General features: G+C 39.3%; 1 protein-coding gene across 6 annotated transcripts in view; it reads left to right on the plus strand.

Moving 5' to 3' along the window:
- Positions 1-20620, plus strand: part of cadm3 (cell adhesion molecule 3) — a 119299-nt gene that overhangs the window by 64152 nt on the left and 34527 nt on the right. For all 6 annotated transcript variants that reach the window (XM_026150967.1, XM_026150971.1, XM_026150972.1 and 3 more), the window contains exons 4-5: positions 11753-11905; positions 17995-18132. In XM_026150967.1, coding sequence (XP_026006752.1) covers positions 11753-11905; positions 17995-18132 — 291 coding nt within the window. The remainder of the gene's footprint in view (positions 1-11752; positions 11906-17994; positions 18133-20620) is intronic.

The raw sequence follows: 20620 nt of genomic DNA on the forward strand, positions 1-20620 counted from the left end.
AATTCGTTTTTTTTTTGTTTTTTTTTAATCTCATTCAATATTTTTAACTCAAAATTCAGCAATTAATTCATTTCAGTGCATACATTCAGATTCAAGCATTCACACTGCAGTTTCTTCAGAAAATGCACTTTCTAGTTATATTTTATTCTGTATTCCGTACGTTTTTTGAAAGCCTACTCCTTCAAAACCGTTCAACTTAGAAAAACCATTCAAACATCGTTAGATTCCTATTATTTTGGACAACATTGCTTCTATTTTTCTCATTTTTAACATTTATATTTTTAATTTTATTCAACTTTATTCAACAAAAATTTCCCATGTATTTCAATGGGGAGACCCTTCAAATTCTCATTCAACTTACTCATTTTTAAACTCTTACTACTTCAACATACGTTCACATAGAGCCACCATTCAAACTTTAAAACGAAGACAAGACATTCAACTATTCAACTTGTATTTATCTTTTCAATATCTATTATACTTTTTCTTCAGTTCCAGTTTAAGTTTCATGATGTTTTTTCACCCGTTTCAGAGTTTATAATGGGTGTGTATGGGACGGAATGTTGGGGCTAGAGTGAGGCAGCTCAACTGCTAGAGTGAGAGGAGCAAAAAAATTAATCTTAAAATCTTTTTTAAAACTGCTGCTGTGTCCTCAGCGTTTGCTCTACAGGTATGATTTTACCCTCAAAACGTAGCCATGGCTGTCCTCTTTCATCCAATGTGTTTACTATTGTCCTAGGTGTTACGGTTCTTTCATAAATGTCACCAATGCACAGCCTCCTCCCTCCAACTCTTCCATAGACTCTAATGTTAAAATGGCTCAGAAGGTTCGTTTGAAAATCAGAAGAGCATGGTGTCTTTCCACTGTCACCACGTCCATATAATAAGCTCCACAGACATGAAAACTGAGAATTCAGTAGACTAGACATTGCTGTCACTCACGGTGAAAGAATTTTGTCAATACGACTTTTACTTTTCATTTGGGAACGATTTGTTTCGGCCTGACTTTTCTGTTCATTTTAAGCAGCAAAAGTGAGGCGCATGTCTGTGTACGTGTGTATGGAGCCATTGGGTGCGGTCACTATAGCAACCAGGCTCACACCTGCCTGCTTAACGAGCTCTGCCTGCCACTGTACCAAGATTCATCTTAAGCACTTCTCTTTCAACTGCTGCTGTGTCCACAGTGTTACAGCCATCATTTTACCCTCAAATTGTCGCCATTATTGTTCTCTTTCCAACACCGTATCTTTCAAAGCTCAGGCATTTAAACTTTTTAAACTGTGTGGATCAAAGTGGAGGGATCACATTTGAGTCATTCAGTGATTCAAAGAATATGACCTTTTAATATTCATTCAGATGTTTTCTGACTCTAAATGTTCTTTTCTCATTTCTTAGGGTTTTCTAATTTACATTTAAAACATTTTCAGTTTTTTTCCAACTCCTCCTTCTGTGTAACCTTCAGCTTTTAGCAGTTCAGCACCTTTGTTTTCAGGTTAAATTCGTTTTTTTTTTTGTTTTTTTTATCTCATTCAATATTTTTAACTCAAAATTCAGCAATTAATTCATTTCAGTGCATACATTCAGATTCAAGCATTCACACTGCAGTTTCTTCAGAAAATGCACTTTCTAGTTAGTGTGAATGCTTGAAAAGCATTCACAGTATTGTTATTCTAATCTTTATTATTATTATATTTTATTTTTCCGTACGTTTTTTGAAAGCCTACTCCTTCAAAACCGTTCAACTTAGAAAAACCATTCAAACACCGTTAGATTCCTATTCTTTTGGACAACATTGCTTCTATTTTTCTCATTTTTAACATTTATATTTTTAATTTTATTCAACTTTTTTCAACAAAAATTTATAATGTATTTCAATGGGGAGACCCTTCAAATTCTCATTCAACTTACTCATTTTTAAACTCTTACTACTTCCACATACATTGACATAGAGCCACCATTCAAACTTTAAAACGAAGACAAGACATTCAACTATTGAACTTGTATTTATCTTTTCAATATCTATTATACTTTTTCTTCAGTTCCAGTTTAAGTTTCATGATGTTTTTTCACCCGTTTCAGAGTTTATAATGGGTGTGTATGGGACGGAATGTTGGGGCTAGAGTGAGGCAGCTCAACTGCTAGAGTGAGAGGAGCAAAAAAATTAATCTTAAAATCTTTTTTAAAACTGCTGCTGTGTCCGCAGCGTTTGCTCTACAGGTATGATTTTACCCTCAAAACGTAGCCATCGCTGTCCTCTTTCATCCAATGTGTTTACTATTGTACTAGGTGTTATGGTTCTTTCGTAAATGTCACCAATGCACAGCCTCCTCCCTCCAACTCTTCCATAGACTCTAATGTTAAAATGGCTCAGAAGGTTCGTTTGAAAATCAGAAGAGTATGGTGTCTTTCCACTGTCACCACGTCCATATAATAAACTCCACAGGCATGAAAACTGAGAATTCAGTAGACTAGAAGCTGCTGTCGCTCACGGTGAAAGAATTTCGTCAATACGACTTGTACTTTTCATATGGGAACGATTTGTTTTGGCCTGACTTTTCTGTTCATTTTAAGCAGCAAAAGTGAGGTGCATGTCTGTGTGCGTGTGTATGGAGCCATTGGGTGCAGTCACTATAGCAACCAGGCTCACACCTGCCTGCTTAACGACCTCTGCCTGCCACTCTGCCAAGATTCATCTTAAACACTTCTCTTTCAACTGCTGCTGTGTCCACAGTGTTACAGCCATCATTTTACCCTCAAAACGTCGCCATCGTTGTTCTTTTTCCAACATCTTGTCTTTCAAAGCTCAGAGATGTAAACTTTTTAAACTGTGTGGGTCCAAGTGGAGGGATCACATTTTAGTCATTCAGTGATTCAAAGAATATGACCTTTTAATATTCTTTCAGATGTTTTCTGACTCTAAATGTTCTTTTCTCATTTCTTAGGTTTTTCTAATTTACAATTAAAACATTTTCAGCTTTTTTCCAACTTCTTCTTCTGTGTAACCTTCAGCTTTTAGCAGTTCAGCACTTTTGTTTTCAGGTTAAATTCGGGTTTTTTTTTTTTATCTCATTCAAGATTTTTAACTTAAATTCAGTAATTAATTCATTTCAGTGCATACATTCAGATTCAAGCATTCACACTGCAGTTTCTTCAGAAAATGCACTTTCTAGTTATTATAATATTTTATTATCTATTCCGTACGTTTTTTGAAAGCCTACTCCTTCAAAACCGTTCAACTTAGAAAAACCATTCAAACACCATTAGATTCCTATTATTTTGGACATGATTGCTTGTATTTTTCTCATTTTTAACATTTATATTTTTAATTTTATTCAACTTTATTCAACAAAAATTTCCCATGTATTTCAATGGGGAGACCCTTCAAATTCTCATTCAACTTACTCATTTTTAAACTCTTACTACTTCAACATACGTTCACATAGAGCCACCATTCAAACTTTAAAACGAAGACAAGACATTCAACTATTCAACTTGTATTTATCTTTTCAATATCTATTATACTTTTTCTTCAGTTCCAGTTTAAGTTTCATGATGTTTTTTCACCCGTTTCAGAGTTTATAATGGGTGTGTATGGGACGGAATGTTGGGGCTAGAGTGAGGCAGCTCAACTGCTAGAGTGAGAGGAGCAAAAAAATAATCTTAAAATCTTTTTTAAAACTGCTGCTGTGTCCGCAGCGTTTGCTCTACAGGTATGATTTTACCCTCAAAACGTAGCCATGGCTGTCCTCTTTCATCCAATGTGTTTACTATTGTACTAGGTGTTATGGTTCTTTCATGAATGTCACCAATGCACAGCCTCCTCCCTCCAACTCTTCCATAGACTCTAATGTTAAAATGGCTCAGAAGGTTCGTTTGAAAATCAGAAGAGCATGGTGTCTTTCCACTGTCACCACGTCCATATAATAAACTCCACAGACATGAAAACTGAGAATTTGGTAGACTAGACATTGCTGTCGCTCACAGTGAAAGAATTTTGTCAATACGACTTTTACTTTTCATTTGGGAACGATTTGTTTCGGCCTGACTTTTCTGTTCATTTTAAGCAGCAAAAGTGAGGTGCATGTCTGTGTCCGTGTGTATGGAGCCATTGGGTGCAGTCACTATAGCAACCAGGCTCACACCTGCCTGCTTAACGAGCTCTCTCTGCCACTCTGCCAAGATTCATCTTAAACACTTCTCTTTCAACTGCTGCTGTGTCCACAGTGTTAAAGCCATCATTTTACCCTCAAAACGTCGCCATCGTTGTTCTTTTTCCAACATCTTGTCTTTCAAAGCTCAGAGATGTAAACTTTTTAAACTGTGTGGGTCCAAGTGGAGGGATCACATTTTAGTCATTCAGTGATTCAAAGAATATGACCTTTTAATATTCTTTCAGATGTTTTCTGACTCTAAATGTTCTTTTCTCATTTCTTAGGGTTTTCTAATTTACAATTAAAACATTTTCAGCTTTTTTCCAACTTCTTCTTCTGTGTAACCTTCAGCTTTTAGCAGTTCAGCACTTTTGTTTTCAGGTTAAATTCGGGTTTGTTTTTTTTTATCTCATTCAAAATTTTTAACTTAAATTCAGTAATTATTTCATTTCAATGCATACATTCAGATTCAAGCATTCACACTGCAGTTTCTTCAGAAAATGCACTTTCTAGTTGATTTTTGTTCCTGTTTATCATATTGTGTTTCCTCCCTGAGATTTGTGAAGCTTTAGAATGAAAGGTGAAATACCTGATGGAGCGCAGAACAAAAAGTGACACAGTATGCAGTGTTAAACAAGTAAAGTGCATCTGCACAGGATCAGAATATACTGTGTATTAATCATAAATGTTACGTGCTGTCATGTTTTCAATATGAGATTTTAATACAAAAATGTTAAATGATTCTACCCAGGAATGGAAAAGAGGCTGGCAAGAACAGACTTCTACATGGTAGCATGTTCTCCTTCTGAAACACTTAATTATTTCAGCTTTATTACTGAGAATTCATGGTTATTGTCTGGTTAGCAGATGGCTCTCTGTGCTGTGAAACCTGTGAGCTGCAGCTGAAGCTGCTATGCTGAAGAACCCAGTCAGAGGCACAAAAAGCAACTGTAACAAATTCAAAAGGAGCCTTTGTTACAAATTGGAACAAAATACTGCGCAACAGTCTCTGAATTCAACCAGAATTAAAAGGGAAATCAACAGCTGTATATTCCGTCACTTCTAAAAATGCATCTTTAACTTTAGCTTCCGAATACTGGTGCATGCAGCAAAATGTTAAGCTTGAAGACTGCATGCTCCTGGGAGACATAGATAATAAAGGGAATACTTTATTCATTTGGTGGCAACTGAAGCCAAAGATGCACAAAAGAAATACCAGCTGGGCTTGTTGATTATTTTATTTTACAATAGACTATATAGAAAGATGGACATTGCTTCCAGGACCTATTGGTTTATGAAACCCTGTTTTGAAGCCTTAGCTTGACTGTCCCTCTTTTGCATTTTTAAAATCCTGACGCAACGTGTGAGTGAGAAACCGAGGACCCTAACATGGTAGTGGCTTGCCCATCACAAAGAAGCTTCTTCCTAAATCAAACACTGTTTTATCATCTGTTTTACTTCAAATTGAACAATACGTTTTTAAAATGAAGCTGGTGTTTTCAATAAGGCTAATGATTGACTTCATAAACTGATAAGGGAAGCTTTTACTGTGGCCCTAAATCAAGTGATGGCCTTTTTTAAAATAGAATTAAGCATTTTTTGCAGGCAGTGGATTTGCCACCTTCTGACCATTTATCAGAATGTAGGTTTGAGGCACTTCTAAATTAGCTTCATTTTTCAGACCGAGAGGCTACGTCCATCATTGATATGCAGTGTATTTTTTTTTTGCCCTTTTGGCCTCCTGACAGGCTGCTAATGCCAGGCTATGTTTCTGTCATATATCCATACCACTGAGAACGTTAACATCTTAATCTTTGCAAATAGTGCAGAGTTTTGGATATTCTGCTTTCTAAACATTCGGATTCAGCAGAGGAGACTAGAGCACTGCCTTCCTTTGGTTCAGAAAGTTTGAAAAATGTCTGTGTGTGTTTAAAGTTGTGAAGTCTAATCTTAGATGTTCAGAGTTTCATGTCTGTCCAAGCTTTGGATGTGTTCCAAATGTCAGCCACCTAACAAGTTCTGTGAGAAAATGAGCAGGCCTTCACTTCTGAGCTATATTCCTCTACCATAAAGCAGCCACACTCATATATAACGTTTGCGCCAATCCAGTTTATCTCAAAACTAAGAAATTCATTATATCGAAGGAACAAAAACCAAACATCAGTGTGTGACCTATTGACAGACTATTTATGTTGCCCACATCAGCAAGGCACAGCACATGTACAATTTTCAGGTGCTTCTGGATCGATACGTCCCCGTAACTAGATATCATATCGTTTTCGAAAATCCATCACACCTGTACTGGCAAGAAATATACATCGTTTATAATGAAAGAAGAAATAACCCCCCAAAAGAGAGAGAGAGAGAGTAAGAGCCTGGAATGATTAGAAATGGGTGAGATGTAAGAGAGAAAGACGAAGAACAAGATGTGGGGGTGGGGGGGATGAGTAGAGATGAGGGGGAAGAGAATTAAGGAGACTGATAGTTGAGCACAAGGTCCAGGGGGCATGGATAAGTGTTTGTGTGTGTCTGTGTGTGCGAGAGTGAGTGACCGTATGCCTCACACACACCTACACACACACACCCACACAGAGAGGGTAGCTCATGAAGACAAATGTAGTGACCTTGCTTAGTGATAAGGCATGGAGATAAAGTAGTGTTGGATGAAATAACGGGAAAAAAATGCCAAGAGAAACAAAGGTGTGTGTGTGTCTGTGTGTGCGCATGTGTGCATGTTTGTGGGAGTGTGCAAGACAAAGATGGGAGAATAGACAGATGGAGTGATGAAGAGAAAGGGTGACAATAGTGAGACAGAAAGAATGACAAAAGGGTGATGAGACAAGCAGCCACAGATGTGGCTCAATACCGAGAACGCCAGATAAACAATAAGAAAAGAAAACAGAGGCAAGACAATATGAAACATGACACATATGTTTGGACTGACCTACCTAATGCTCTCTCTTCAAGATTTCCAAGATCAAATAGCTTCTTACCCCCTGGAACTCTTGTTTTTGCTGACCACTTGTAGTTTCTGCAGGGTTTCACCTAATACACTGAAATCACTGATAAGTGTGATTTGTTAGAGGTGCAAGATCAACAGGAAGAGGTGAAGAGTGTTGCCAAGTTAGCTGTTTTCTTCCTAGATTGTGACTTTCAATACCTTTGCTCTTTTGTGAACAAGTTATAGTGACAAAAGTATTCTACTTGGGCTGGTATTTGAGGAGAGGAGAACTATATTTTTTAAAATAAGGTGGTCAACCAAAGAGCCAGACAGATGTGTAAATAAGCTGTACGTGTACCTACCTCCTGTCCACAAGTTTTTCATTTTGAACTTTAGCTTGACCATTTAAATTCAATTATTCTTTCTCAAAGAACACATTTTAGCAGAGTGGGTAAACTGTTTTTGGATTCTTCCATGACTCTTCCACGACAGCTCAAATATATATATATTTTTTAAGTTACAGGTGAATAATCTGAAGCAATTAAAACACTTTATAAAATTATAATAACTTAAGCTAAAGCTAGCTAACTTGAATTTTTGACCTGAATCAGCCACGAAAAGTTCTTCTGCAGGCAGTCGTGTGACCTGCCAGGAGGTCCCTCCAAAGCAAGCCTTGACTCTTAGCAAACATCTTGGTCGGAGAGCAGTGTGATTATATGGTCAGTTATTTTGACTACGCTTTATAAATGAGTGGGGTGGGTGCAGTAACATGAATTTTAATGGTCTCTAGAATATTAAAAACTCGCACATAATTAGCAGTAATAGTAAACACTGCTTAAAAAGTTTGTCTCAAAATGAGATTTAAAGATTCATTTTGGGTAGAGAAAATCAAGAGAAAATACTAATTAGGCACACTTACATCTTTACTATGATAACAAGTAGATATCTCTCTCGACACCCATTTGAGGCTGTTGAACCTCTGCTGTCCAATTTTGTATTTTATTGAATGTCTTTTCATGTGAAAGCACACATCCACTACTCTTTCTATTGCTGGATCTTGGACTCAGCCAGGGTAGCCCATTGTCACTGATTCTATTCATGATTTTTTCATGACCAGAATTTATAGATGCAGCTGTGGAGGGTGTTAGCTGCCTTGGTCTCAGAATGTCATCTCTGCTTTTGCAGATGATGTGGTTCTGTTCAATTCCATTTTATTCATGTAGCACCAAATCACAACAACTGTTGCCTCAAGGTGCTTGTTACCCTCATCAAATGACCTCATACAGGGCAGTTTCCGGCCGAGCGTGAAGTAGCACCTGCGGAACAGGCTGAGACGATACACCATGCTCAGGTGGACTGGCAGACACTGGCAAGGCCACTATTCCTTTCTCCACCAATCCAGACACAAGAGCAGCTTTCAGCTCAGCCTTACGCAGAGCTGTGGAGACACAAATGCCATAAAATGCTGCCACCTCATGCAAATCCCTCTTCTTACAGGCGTCCAGCTGGACGCCTGTAAAAAGGTAGGTAGCCATTCAAAACCACAACAAAAAACTACCTGAGGCTAACAATAACAACAAAGAAGAACCATCTCCAACACGCAAATCAAAAACAGGTGGGAAATATGTGTGGCCACAGGTTAACCAATAAATAAAAATACCACCGACCCTCTCCCCAGACCTACCTACTAAAATCTTAGCCTAGTTAGCTTCTGGAGTGTACCAGGCTCGAGGCAACTTTAAAGGCTAAGCATCAAGTGCACAAAGCATCGACAAGCCTACCCCCGACAGGGAACTAAACATCACCCACGATTACTCCAAAAATAAAAAAGGCAAAATAAAAAATGAGTGCCTGAAGGAGGAGCTGACGCTCAGCTAGACACTGTGCTAACCGGAGAGAGAGCACAGCAGATACAATACAACCAAATAAGCCACTGGCAAACAACTCACTAATACTCAATTGCTCTTCCTTCCATTCATATCCCGGACGAGCCCCCACATTGTTACGTCCCCACAATGAAGGTCCAGGGGTGTGTGTGGGGACTGGTAACAAATTGGTACAGAATGAAAGGAAAACAGACAGAGGTGTTTAGTAAATAAAATAGTTTTTATTATAGATAAACTTAACATAAAGAGCCGGCAATGCCGTTTTACCAATAACACTAGAAAAAGAAAAAGGTCGCAACAACAAAGAACATAACAGCCACACTACTCACGTGAAGCAGCTACACTGCTTCCAAAACTCCACACTATAGGATCACCTTCGACACACAATGTGGGAACACCAGAGAAAAACCACCCTCTCACATCCAGTTCATCCCCAGTTTCTATGACCTCAGAGAGGTGTTTGCTAACTGGGCCCAGGTGGTAAATGAGGCCAATGAGCAGACGCTGTGTCCTGGGAAGAGAGAAGAGCAAGAGAGAGACAGAGGGGTGGAGCAAGAGAGGAAGAGGCGGAGAGAAAACACCACACCCACAGAAGGGCGGTTTCAGGAGGCCCAGCTAGGGCCGTAACAACCTCCTAGTCTGGTTCTCAGCTCCGACTTTGCGTTGGAATTGAGTTGCTGCCCAAGTGGAGTAGTATCTCTCATTCACAAGAGAGCGAAGGAGGGCGTGTGGTACTGGTAGACATAATGGTGCTGGATTGGTCTTTTGCGATGACGAAACAGCTGAGCGTGAAAGCTGAGCTGATTTACATTTCCATCTTCATCTAAGGCAACTAGTTGTGGTTAGTGACCAAAATCTCAGTCATTCATTCCCAAACCACTTCAACCACCAGTTGACTTCAAAGTGGGACGTTTTGGGCATGGCTAGCCTGGAGTAGGCTCTGGGGTAGACCCAGGACAAATGGATAGAATAGCTTAGATAGCTCAGTGTCTCACCAGAAGAGCTGAAGGAGGTGACTGGGAAGAGGGTAGACTGAGGCCCTCACAGCTAGAACTCGTAGAAGCAGTATATGATGGTTGGAAGAATGGATGGATCCTTCTAAGGATTGAGATCCTTATCTCGCTCTCCTCCTCTCTTATAATTATTCTGTCTGCACTGACTTTCCATTTTATTGTAGTTAAGCTAACATAGCTGTCCTAGTTTGAAACTGGGAGAAAACACAAAGAAGAACTTGCTAAAAAAACAAAAACTTTGAATGTGAAAACAAATCTGACTATTCACTGTACTTAAGCATGATGGCTTTTTCCAGGTGTCTGCTTTATCACAGCCTGCTTGTTTTGCGTTTAGCCATTATTTGCAGAGAGCCAGCTCTGCACAGAGAACAAAGCTGAAAAGTTTTTCTTGAGACAGAGAGATAGACAGATATACATCTAGATAGACAGACAGATAGGAAGGCAGGGAGACCGGCAGCAATCACAGAGCACAAACACTGCAGAGGTCAATGCTATCACGGAAACGAGCGGTTATTTCGTAGCATTTCATCATCATCATCTATCTCGGTCGCTTGCGCTCTCTCCCTCTTTCATGGCTGGATTTCTCATTGATGACAAAGCCATTTATGTCTCTCTTATTCCCCCTTCTCGCCTCCCTCCTCTTTATCCCCCCCATTCCCTTTCCTCTCCCTTCTGTTCCTCCTGGTCTCTCTCTAACTCTCCTCGCTATTTATGCTTCCTCTGTTTTATTTTTCAGCTTTTTTTTCCCTCTTGCACTTTTCCTCGTCTCTCATTCTCAATTTGCGTCTCCTTTCCATTCTCTCTTTGCTCTTTGTCTTCCTTTGCCTCGTTTGCACTTGCATCTCTATTTTTTACTCCTCTCGCACCTCATCTTCGTCACTCGTCCTTCTCCTCTCCGCCTTACATCATTTTTTCTTTCTCTAAACACCTCTCCCCCTCCCTCCTCCTTCTTCTCATTTTACCTTTCTCTTTCCCATGATTTAAATTCTGCGGATCATCTTTCTTACTTTCCTCTTTGCTTCTCACTCTGCCCTTCCCCTCCTTGCTCATCCTCCTTAGCGCACTTTCTTTCTCTCTTCCCACCTCCTGTTTTCCTCACTTCAGCTCCACCACCCCTTTCATTATTGTTTCTTTTCGTACTTTTTTCGAACTTGTGCATTTGCTGTTCCCCCTCATATATTCCTTACAAACATTTATCAGCCTTTTCTTTCCTTCATCTTCACCATTACCTTCTTAACTATTCATTTCTCTTCTCTCCCTATGTACCTTCCCTTCTAACTCATTCCCCTCCTTCTAACTCCCATTTTCTTGTTCTTTCAGTCTTTCTCCCTACTGTCTCACCTCTTGCACACCCTCCTCTCTATCACCATCCTCCCTGCTTCACTTTATTTTTTTTAACTGTCTGTGACGGTATTCTTTCTTCCCATACCTCTGTCACCTCCCTCCTTTTTTCATAATTTCTTTTATCGCATCCTTTTTCCTTTCCATTCTTGCCTCTTTCCTTTTCTCTGCTGTGTTTGATCATGCTCCACTCTCTTCTGTCTTCTTTCTTTTTTAAAAAAAATTTCTTTCTCTTTTATTTCATTAAAAAAAGAAACCCATATATAGCAGTCATTGGAAAAAAAAAACACTATTTCGCTCTCTAACTAAAGTTTAAAGGCAAAAATAACTGATAAATCAAACAAACACAGCTAATACAAGCTAAATCTCCTCAAACACTTCATAAAGTACATTTCTAATAATTGATATTCTCTTCCTCAGCGCTGAGAGACAACCGCATCCAGCTGTATCGCTCGACATCCACCGAGCTTTCCATCACCATCTCGGAGGTGCAGCTGTCTGACGAGGGAGAGTACACCTGCTCCATCTTCACCATGCCAGTCCGCACCGCCCGCGCCACCGTCACAGTGCTAGGTGGGTCACAAAAATATGTATAAAGCACACACTGTCAGTCACTCTTCATATTGTGGGAGAAATCTGTCATTTTGTATAGAAACTGCTTTACCTTTGATACTGTCAAACATATTTTTATATGAACTTATCCAGAAAGAAACCTGTGGATTTTTCATGTCTTAACTTGGTAAAGAGATAAAAGGACAAAAGTATAAAAGAAAGACGCTTTGCTCATTTTTTGATTTCAATAAAACCTTATTTGCTATAAGTCTAACCTTCCTGTCTCCTGTATGTCCTTGAAGGATCCCTAGGTTTTCATATTTTTCATATTTCTCTGTCTCTTGTAGGCTTTTCTAAAATATCTCTTTGTTCACACTCAGGGCTAATGGTCCACAATGGCATTCTTGTCTCCATTGTTCACCCTCAGCTTGCCTCTTTTGAGGCTGATTGACATTTGTACAAATCAGCTTGACTGCAGTCTGTCTTAATTTGTGACAAATTAAAATGGATTATTCAAAGCTTCTGACATATGCTATTATCACCCCACTCAGTTTTCAAGTTGTTTATTCCCACTTTCATGGGAAATACTACTACAATTATTCCAAGCTGCATTCAGAGTGCACATTCAGAAAGTAAACGCAGGTGTTTTAAATTGCAGAAAAGTCCAACTTGACTTGTCGAGCTGTAAACAACTGGCTTCAATTCATCTTGATACATCGCCGTGGTATTTTGCTAGTGCGACCTACTCGCAGAGTTTACCCCCATGCTAAATGAAATTTTCCTTTGTTAATGTCAAACTTGCTTGCACTGGTACGCTAGCATTTTAATGCTGAATCTTCACAAAGTTTGGTGAATGATTGAATCAAATAGAATGTGTTTAATTTGTGCAGTAAAAGACAGAGAGATCCCCACCTTTAGTTCAGAGTATAGATGAAGTTGGAAAAGCACCTAAAACAACCATTTCCCATTAAGCTACCCAACTTCAAATCAAAAGGTCTACTCTGCCAATCTTCTGTGCCACTAAATAAAACAAGAAAACATATTTAAATATTTAACAGAACATCTGAATGCTAGTACTCAATAGTCTTCCATGTAATGGTTTCATACTGTTGCTTAAATCTGTGCATAAGGTTGTGGAGATATTATTGAGAGATATTATTGCCAATAAATCAAAGAATTAAAAACATCCAGATTTTCCAAAATTGAAATAAAGTTTAGGTCACCAAAAAGTGAAAAGTTATGCAAGTTTAACAGAACAGTTTGCACAATGATAAATGTGTTATCTTCCAGTTCCTACAGGTGTCCCAGTGTTTGCTGCTTTGTTTTTGCTTCTGTCCACTTCATCTCAAACCAGCTCAATGACTTTTAAGTCTGGTCTTCCATCATTTAAAGACTACCATCTAGTTCTTTTCTCCTAATGTTTTGGGTCATTACCTTGTTGTAGAATGAGCCCCGGATAAACCAATGTGTCTTCCGCTGCCTTTTTCCCACCATTTGGACAGCAGTATACAGTACTAAAAATACACCAGTGGGTGTCATAACAGTTTCTTTCAACATTGCCCTCATATGGACACAGGTTTAGGTAAGTAAGCTGGGGCATCTATAAGAACTGTTAATTTAGTTCCACAGCTACAAAGCATTAGATGAATAGGTTTGTAATCAGTGAAAGAAGTGTGTTTAATCGGAAATTGAGCTTTTAAAACTTCTTTACCTTACTTTTCTACATTTTGGTATTTTTACATTGGAATTAAACTGCACATATTAGCCCCCCCCCCCCCCCCCCCCCCCCCAAAAAAAAGTCAAAATAAAAATACATTGGTGCAATCTGAAGGGTAATGCAAGTGTAATGAATGCCTGCAGCCTTGAATAAATTGCCATCATCCCGTCAGTGGAGAGTAGGCTGTTTTATTGATTGGATATTGGCGTAATTGGCTTTGGATGCTCTTTCAGGTATTGACTTTTATTAGCTGAGTTTTTACTGGCTCTCTGTGTCAGCTTATTCTGTCTATATTTAATGATTTTACTTTGCATGCTTGGCAATAGTGGAATGCACCAACGCATAAACAAAAGATAATTATTTTATACATGGAAAAAGCAACTGGCGGGATATTTCTGGGAGGCAATGATGGACAAATTCACAGCCAACACTTAAGGGCATCTAGTGCCACTTCTAAATTGGTGTGTAATGAATTTAATTCATTATTTGTGCTGAAAACTCTCACATTAGTATGTATTCAATAAAGTGGACTTCCATTATTTCATTTTGCATTTCCTTCTAACATGGAGATAGAATTAATATTTACTGTAAGTTAATTTGTGATATTGATGAGATGCAATTTCCTCTCGCTTTTGATTCAGCACTTTATAATTTGCCAGCAAATTCCTGGCTGAAAAACCAAGCTGCAGAGGGTTTCGGCCTAATTCTCTTGGAGAATGCACTTAGTGGAAACAAGAGATTTACATTTAGGGTGGGGCATGATTGCTCTGTGATTGTTCTGTGGCTCAGCGGGCAAAGGCTTTTCCCCCATATTTGAAATTAGTCAATCAACAACACCAAAATGATGGATTCAATCACTATTGTTGAAACGTATCCCAAATGTTTTGTCAGTGCTACAATATTGAAAATAATAAAACCTAGTTCCCCTGGACAACATAAGCAGTGTGCTCAATAATGATTTTTTTAAATTCATATTGGGGGGGGGGGGGGGGGGGGGAGGTATACTTTGAAGCAAGCATGAGGGCGGGTCCACTTGAGCTCTTAAGAGCCAAATTAACACGAGAATCATTTCTCAGTATTTACTTAAATTTTGCAGTAATTGTGTTTCAAGCATCTTTTATTCTCTGTAATTGACGGCTGTGACACTGTATTCTGCGTTCAATAAATATTTCATGGCTCCTGAGAGGGAGCAAACCCATTAAAAATGTATGGTAAAATGTCTAAAAAAACGCATGGACCCCCTATGGGAAAATCAAGCAAAGATATCGAGTTTTGGCAGAGCAGCATTTGTGTGTGCATGTTTCATCCTTGTTTTGACTTGTTCTGACCATCGTGCACAATCACACATCAGCACATAACTGGTGAGCGTGGCCAGTTTGCATGTGTCTGTGAGAAGGAAACGTGTGGCATGCCTCCGCTCTTGAGCTAACCATAGAATAATTTATAATGGCTTTATTCTCTTTTATTCTACTTGTAGAGGAAAGGGTCTCAACAGGACTTCTCCAGCCAATTCTATATATCCAGTATTATTCCCTTATTAATATTCAATGCTACTTTACTGCCAGAGAGCTTCTGCACACAGTGCACTACATCAAATACCGCTACATTAAAAATTGACCACATTTTTTTTTAATGTATACCATGGCTAGTTCACAGCACTTTTTTTGACACTTCTGTTCGTCTTTTTGCAGTGGTTTGGACAAAATACTATAAATACATTCTGTTAATCTGTTTTCTGTCATTTGCTGTTTCCTGAATTTTATAAATATTTTGGAACAAAAAGTAATAAAATATAAATTTTCTTTCTTTCCTTTATGGCCTGGTCCTAAATCCATCTAAACTGTTGGCTTAACCATCTCCGCTTTCTCTCCTGCTATATAAGCAACTCTGTCTTTCCTGCCTTAATGCATAAGAAGGCAGTTTGCAGTCAAACCGAATGTTTATTATTTGCAAAAGCAGAATGACAGTAAGCGCCGCCAACATTTAGAGAAATGTGCCGCTCGCAAAAGCTGCAGATGGTGTATTGCAAGTTTAGAAATTTTTCTCCTCTTACCTTCAGCCATGGTGGTGAAGAAAAGTGGATACTGAAATATTTGGCAGAATGGATGTTTAGTCTTTTTTCTGCTTGCATTGTTTTCACTTGTGCTCCAAGTTAAAATAGCAGTTAAGCAAAAAATGTGTTTAACCAACTGTGCCAGAATCTGGAAGAACACCCTCTGGGAGAGTAGCATGAAATTTTGGTTTGGCAGCAGGGCATCTGGTGTTTCACTTGGCTAAAGTTTTTTTTTTTTTTTTCACCTGACCTTTGGCTCATGCTGTGTTTCTGTCCCTCTCTTTCACTCCTGTAAATGGTCATCCAGGCCACCAGTATTCTTGCACAAATTGCGTTCACCTTGTCTTTTAGATAATGAATCCTGGAAGTTGCAATTAATATTGTATGCAAAATATGATCTACTTGACATTATGAGCTGACCTGAGAATGAATGCAATGCTGACTGAAACTGTAGAAATACATACATGCAGAACCCTTGCTGCTGATTTTGAAGGGATAATGCGTTATTATTATTCTCACTGAATTAATTGCTTTTCCATGATCATCAGTAGACAGCCGTCGTGCCATTTGGGGCTTCACTGCGACTGTTGGAATACTTAATATGTGTGCCACAAGTACTGTTGTAATGTTAAGTTAATGAAGGATTTAATCATTTTCCTTTGGGAATATTTTCTTCTATATTTGGTTTCTGTAAGCTACCGTCGTGTTTTGAAGTCTTGTTAAAAATGTGGTGAGCGTTTCAAATTTTTCATGAGACTGTGAAATGCGCAGGAGAATATGACCTTTTTTTGTGGATAAAGAGAAAAATTAGACAGAGTTAAGGGTTTGTTGTATGTTTTTTGTGTAATTACCCAGTGAAATGTGTTTTGCAGTTAATTCAAACATAAATTTAAAAAACAAAACACTTTTGTTCTTGTAATTGATTTACTGTACACTTTTTTGCAATAAAAGGCATTGCTATAAATTTCCTTACAGCCCCATGCATGAGGTGGGTCCTTTGGCAGTTTTATAGAGACGAGTTTCTTTCCGAATGTTCTAAAATGTATTGTTTGTGCTAACACCAACATCTATTTCATCCGAAGTATTTTCCCCTCACTGCATCAAATACTGGCCTTCTGTCAGATGCTGATCGTGTCCCTCTCGGCGATATTGGACACTGATGGATCACGGCCATGTTTTAAAAAGTGATAATGTCTGCTTTAGGAAGCTGCAAAGTTGGAGGTTTTCGCAGGTTTCTTAGCCAGGAGACTGCAGTTTGTGTCCCATTTGGAATGCTGTGCTTTGCATTTTTTCCTTTATTTTCCCTCACCGATTTGTTATCATCTGACTCATATCCACTAGTTTAGATACTTAAAACTGCTGGCCTTGGTTCAGTTGGGTTCAGGAAAATATTGTAACATGTGTTAAAGTACATGGCTAGGCTGCTGCCTCTGCGACTCTGCCCCGGATAAGCGCAAGAGAATGGATGGATGGATTGTGTTAAAGTATACCCCTTCACAACATCAACCCTGCAAGTTGAACAATTACACTGGTCATTTAAATATGACACAAGCATCCCTAAGTGACGGGTTGGGAGTGAAAGATGTGAGACACCAGCAGCTTTGACGAAAACGTCAGTATTTGACAGCCTAGTAATGAGAATGAGCTGTTTAGTCACAGCAGTTCACCAACTGAGCTTAAATGCTTCTGCAAGTTATGCCATCTTACTGCTTTTCAGACAGGCATGCAGATTTCTTGTTTTCTCATTTTATTTTAAAAGACAAAACAAAAAACTGAGATATTTGCTCTGGGAAGCTGGAACTGGGGGAGTGTTTTGCCTCTGGGCTGCAAACATTAAACTCGGATGCCCATTCAGCCCAAAGAGGTGTAACTGTGCTGTGTTTAGCTAACAGAAGCAAGTCACTTCCTTCTGAGACTGAAACAGTCATTATCTGCACATCCTAATTGGCCGCCTGTTAGCAAAACTGGGGGGAAAAAATGTCTAGTGCACCAGTCATGGCAGATACTTATAATAGAGACAGCATGTTCTGATTCTTCTGGAAGGTCAGAGCTGCTGTGAAATGGTTACGAACCATATTGGGTGCAAATCATAGCAAGCCTGCATCATTATTTTTCTCCCAGCTGGATTCTATCAGAGCTTTCCAAGTTGCCCAAATAGATTCAAGCTTGTCTGCGATATTGTGGATGCTGCTGCACATTTTGCTGATAGGCCACAACTTTGCAGACACATGCAGTACTTGTTAGAAACTCAGCAACTGGCCTTAATTTTACAAGGTTAGCCCTGCTGCATAAAAGTCTTCTCCTTCTCTCTTTCTAACTCTAAAACTCTTTACTCTTTAGGTGTGCCCGGCAAGCCTCAGATCTCAGGCTTTGAGCATGCAGTGAAGGAGGGGGAAAAAGTCACCCTGACCTGCACCAGCACTGGCAGCAAACCCCCCGCCACGTTGCACTGGTACAAAGGAGACCAGCTGCTGAAAGGTGAGAGATACGGACAGTGCGTGCAATGCTTTGTGTCTCTCTTTATAATTTTGTGTTATGTGCACGAGGATGTTGTGAGGTCAAGAAAAATGTGTGTTGCACATGTTAGTTTTTGTACTCTAGCTTGTACTCCTGGTGAGGATTGTATGGGTGTGGCTGTGTGTTTGTTTAGGAAAGCTTGTGTGTCATTATGCAGCTGGAAGGATACTCTGAAGGAATGCAAGGATGTGTTTTTTACTTGTGGTGTGTTTGTGTGAGGTTTCTGTGGTCACAAGTGTTTATGGGTGACTGTCATCCTTGATTGTACGCTGTGTATGGGTATTTGCAAGCGCGTATGCGACATTGGTGCGCATATGCCTCACGTTTGAGCATTTGCAAGATCATGCTGCGTGTGTATTGCGTCCTTGCCATATTGCCTGCTGTCTCTCTGTGTGCCCTGAACCTGTGTGTGCATATGTGTGTGTGCATGTGCGAGAGCAAGCTGCTTGTGAGCCCGAGTCCAGAAACGTGCTGCGTGTGTGCCCTTCTTTCCCATCATTCGTTCACACATGTGGTGGCTTTTATTATATTTTGTGTGTGTTGTTCCATAGCTTATTTGCACAAGTGCACGTGTATGTTGAGCCGCAGCATATCTGCAACTGGGAGTGACACAACAGAGAGCAAGAGATAGCGTGGGTCGGATCTAGCTAGGGATAACGAAAGAATCCAGCAATAAAAGGCAGGGCGGAGGAGAGGATGAAGGGATGAGGTTGAACAGAGAAACTGAGGTAGGGAGAGCTTTGCATGAGGTCAGGCTGACTAGTCTTTTGTTACAGATAAACGGGAGAAATGAGAAGGGAAGAAAGAGGAAGAGGCACAGCAAAGACAGAGAGGATGTCATGAGAGGACAAATTAACTGGCTTCTTCCAAACAGATAAGCTGAAAATCAAGGAGACGATTGGCAGCTTCTGACTCACAGTGGTATTGGCCGTGCTTTCGTTTCTCCAAATTGCAACCATCTTTCCCATAACCCCCCCTGCTTCTTGTTTCTAAATCAGTCAGAGGTTTTCTGTTTTGCTTTACCGAGCAGAACAAACATGTTTGAAGTGTTGTTTCTGTCGCCCTTTCGCTCCTTCCACCATCTGCCCTCACACGAAAAAAAAAAAAAAACTCTGTAAGCTTTAAGCTCTCATTGTCCTGGAAGAACAGCGCTCTCTGTCTGTCGTCACAGCTCTCCAACAGATGCCGCAAATCCTACTTTATATACAGTACGCTGCAGTGTTTACACTGGTGAATCGTCTTTAGGAGACTTTTTTCCAGTAATTACATTAATATAATAAGATAAAGATTTATTGATGTAAAAATGGACGCTCAGGCTTTGTAATGCAAAAATGCCCATCATTTGCCCTGATGCTTTGGCACTGTGTTAGTGTTTGCTATAATTATGGATTGAAAGGACTCAAAAGAATGGACTAAAGCTACAAAGTGAAGGAGTAATGGGAGAGCTGCCCGCCTGAGGACAGATTATCTGGTCCTTTTGTTACAGCTGAACTAAAAGCAGGAGACAGAAAGGAAGGAGATTGTTGCTTTTTAGAAACTGGATTTCTGTTTAAAAGGCTCACTTCACCCAAAATACAAATAGATGCTTTTTTCCTGTATGTACCTGTAATGCCACTTCAAAGCATTCACAGCCCAAATACTGCCGTTCTGTTTGATGCCACTGCCATCACAGAGATACACACAATATTGTCCTTGTCACTAGTGCCATTGTATACAGAGAGATAGCACTCCTTTTTTGCAAAGTGGCAACATTTCCATTTAGAGGCTGGAGTGGTGGTCACAAGTTTGCCGGCCAGGCTTGGGACTTTATTTTTAACTTTAATGTCAATTGCTTATTGGATTGTCTTCCTCTTGCATTTTAATTTTGCTTTTACTTCATAATTATCATTAGTAATAAATCTTTGCCTTTTTTTTTTCTTAAATAAAAGGTTGCGGTAAGGTTTAAATATGTCCCTTTCTCAACATAAGTCCTGCATATCATCTAATGATGCTTATCCATTGCTTTTAAATGCAACGGCAATGAGAACAGGCTAGCTACACCAATAATTTTGGTCTTATTTGCCCAGTTTTTGAGATAAACACTGTAAGTGAATGTTATTTTGTTTGTAGCGCTCTATTGCGTATATTAGAGCAGGGTGATATGACCAAAAATATTTATCACGATATACATTTGAAAATTTGCGATAACGATATAACTGACGATATAATTGACACTAGACAAAATACTTTACAACTCCACAACTTTATTAGTGCAAAAAACCCCATCAGTGTATTTTCACTTAAACAAGCAGCTGTTTTTTATGTGCATTAAAGTTATATAAAAATATAACAGTGCAAATTCCTCGCTGACAGTTTAACCAAAAGGCATTTCCAGTGGAAACTGGCCGACATATCCTCAGCATAACCATGTATAATATCCACAAAACTTAAAAAGAGGTTATACACACAC

Source organism: Astatotilapia calliptera, chromosome 18 (genome assembly GCF_900246225.1).
Source record: "Astatotilapia calliptera chromosome 18, fAstCal1.2, whole genome shotgun sequence".
In the NCBI taxonomy this organism is placed as follows: domain Eukaryota; kingdom Metazoa; phylum Chordata; class Actinopteri; order Cichliformes; family Cichlidae; genus Astatotilapia; species Astatotilapia calliptera.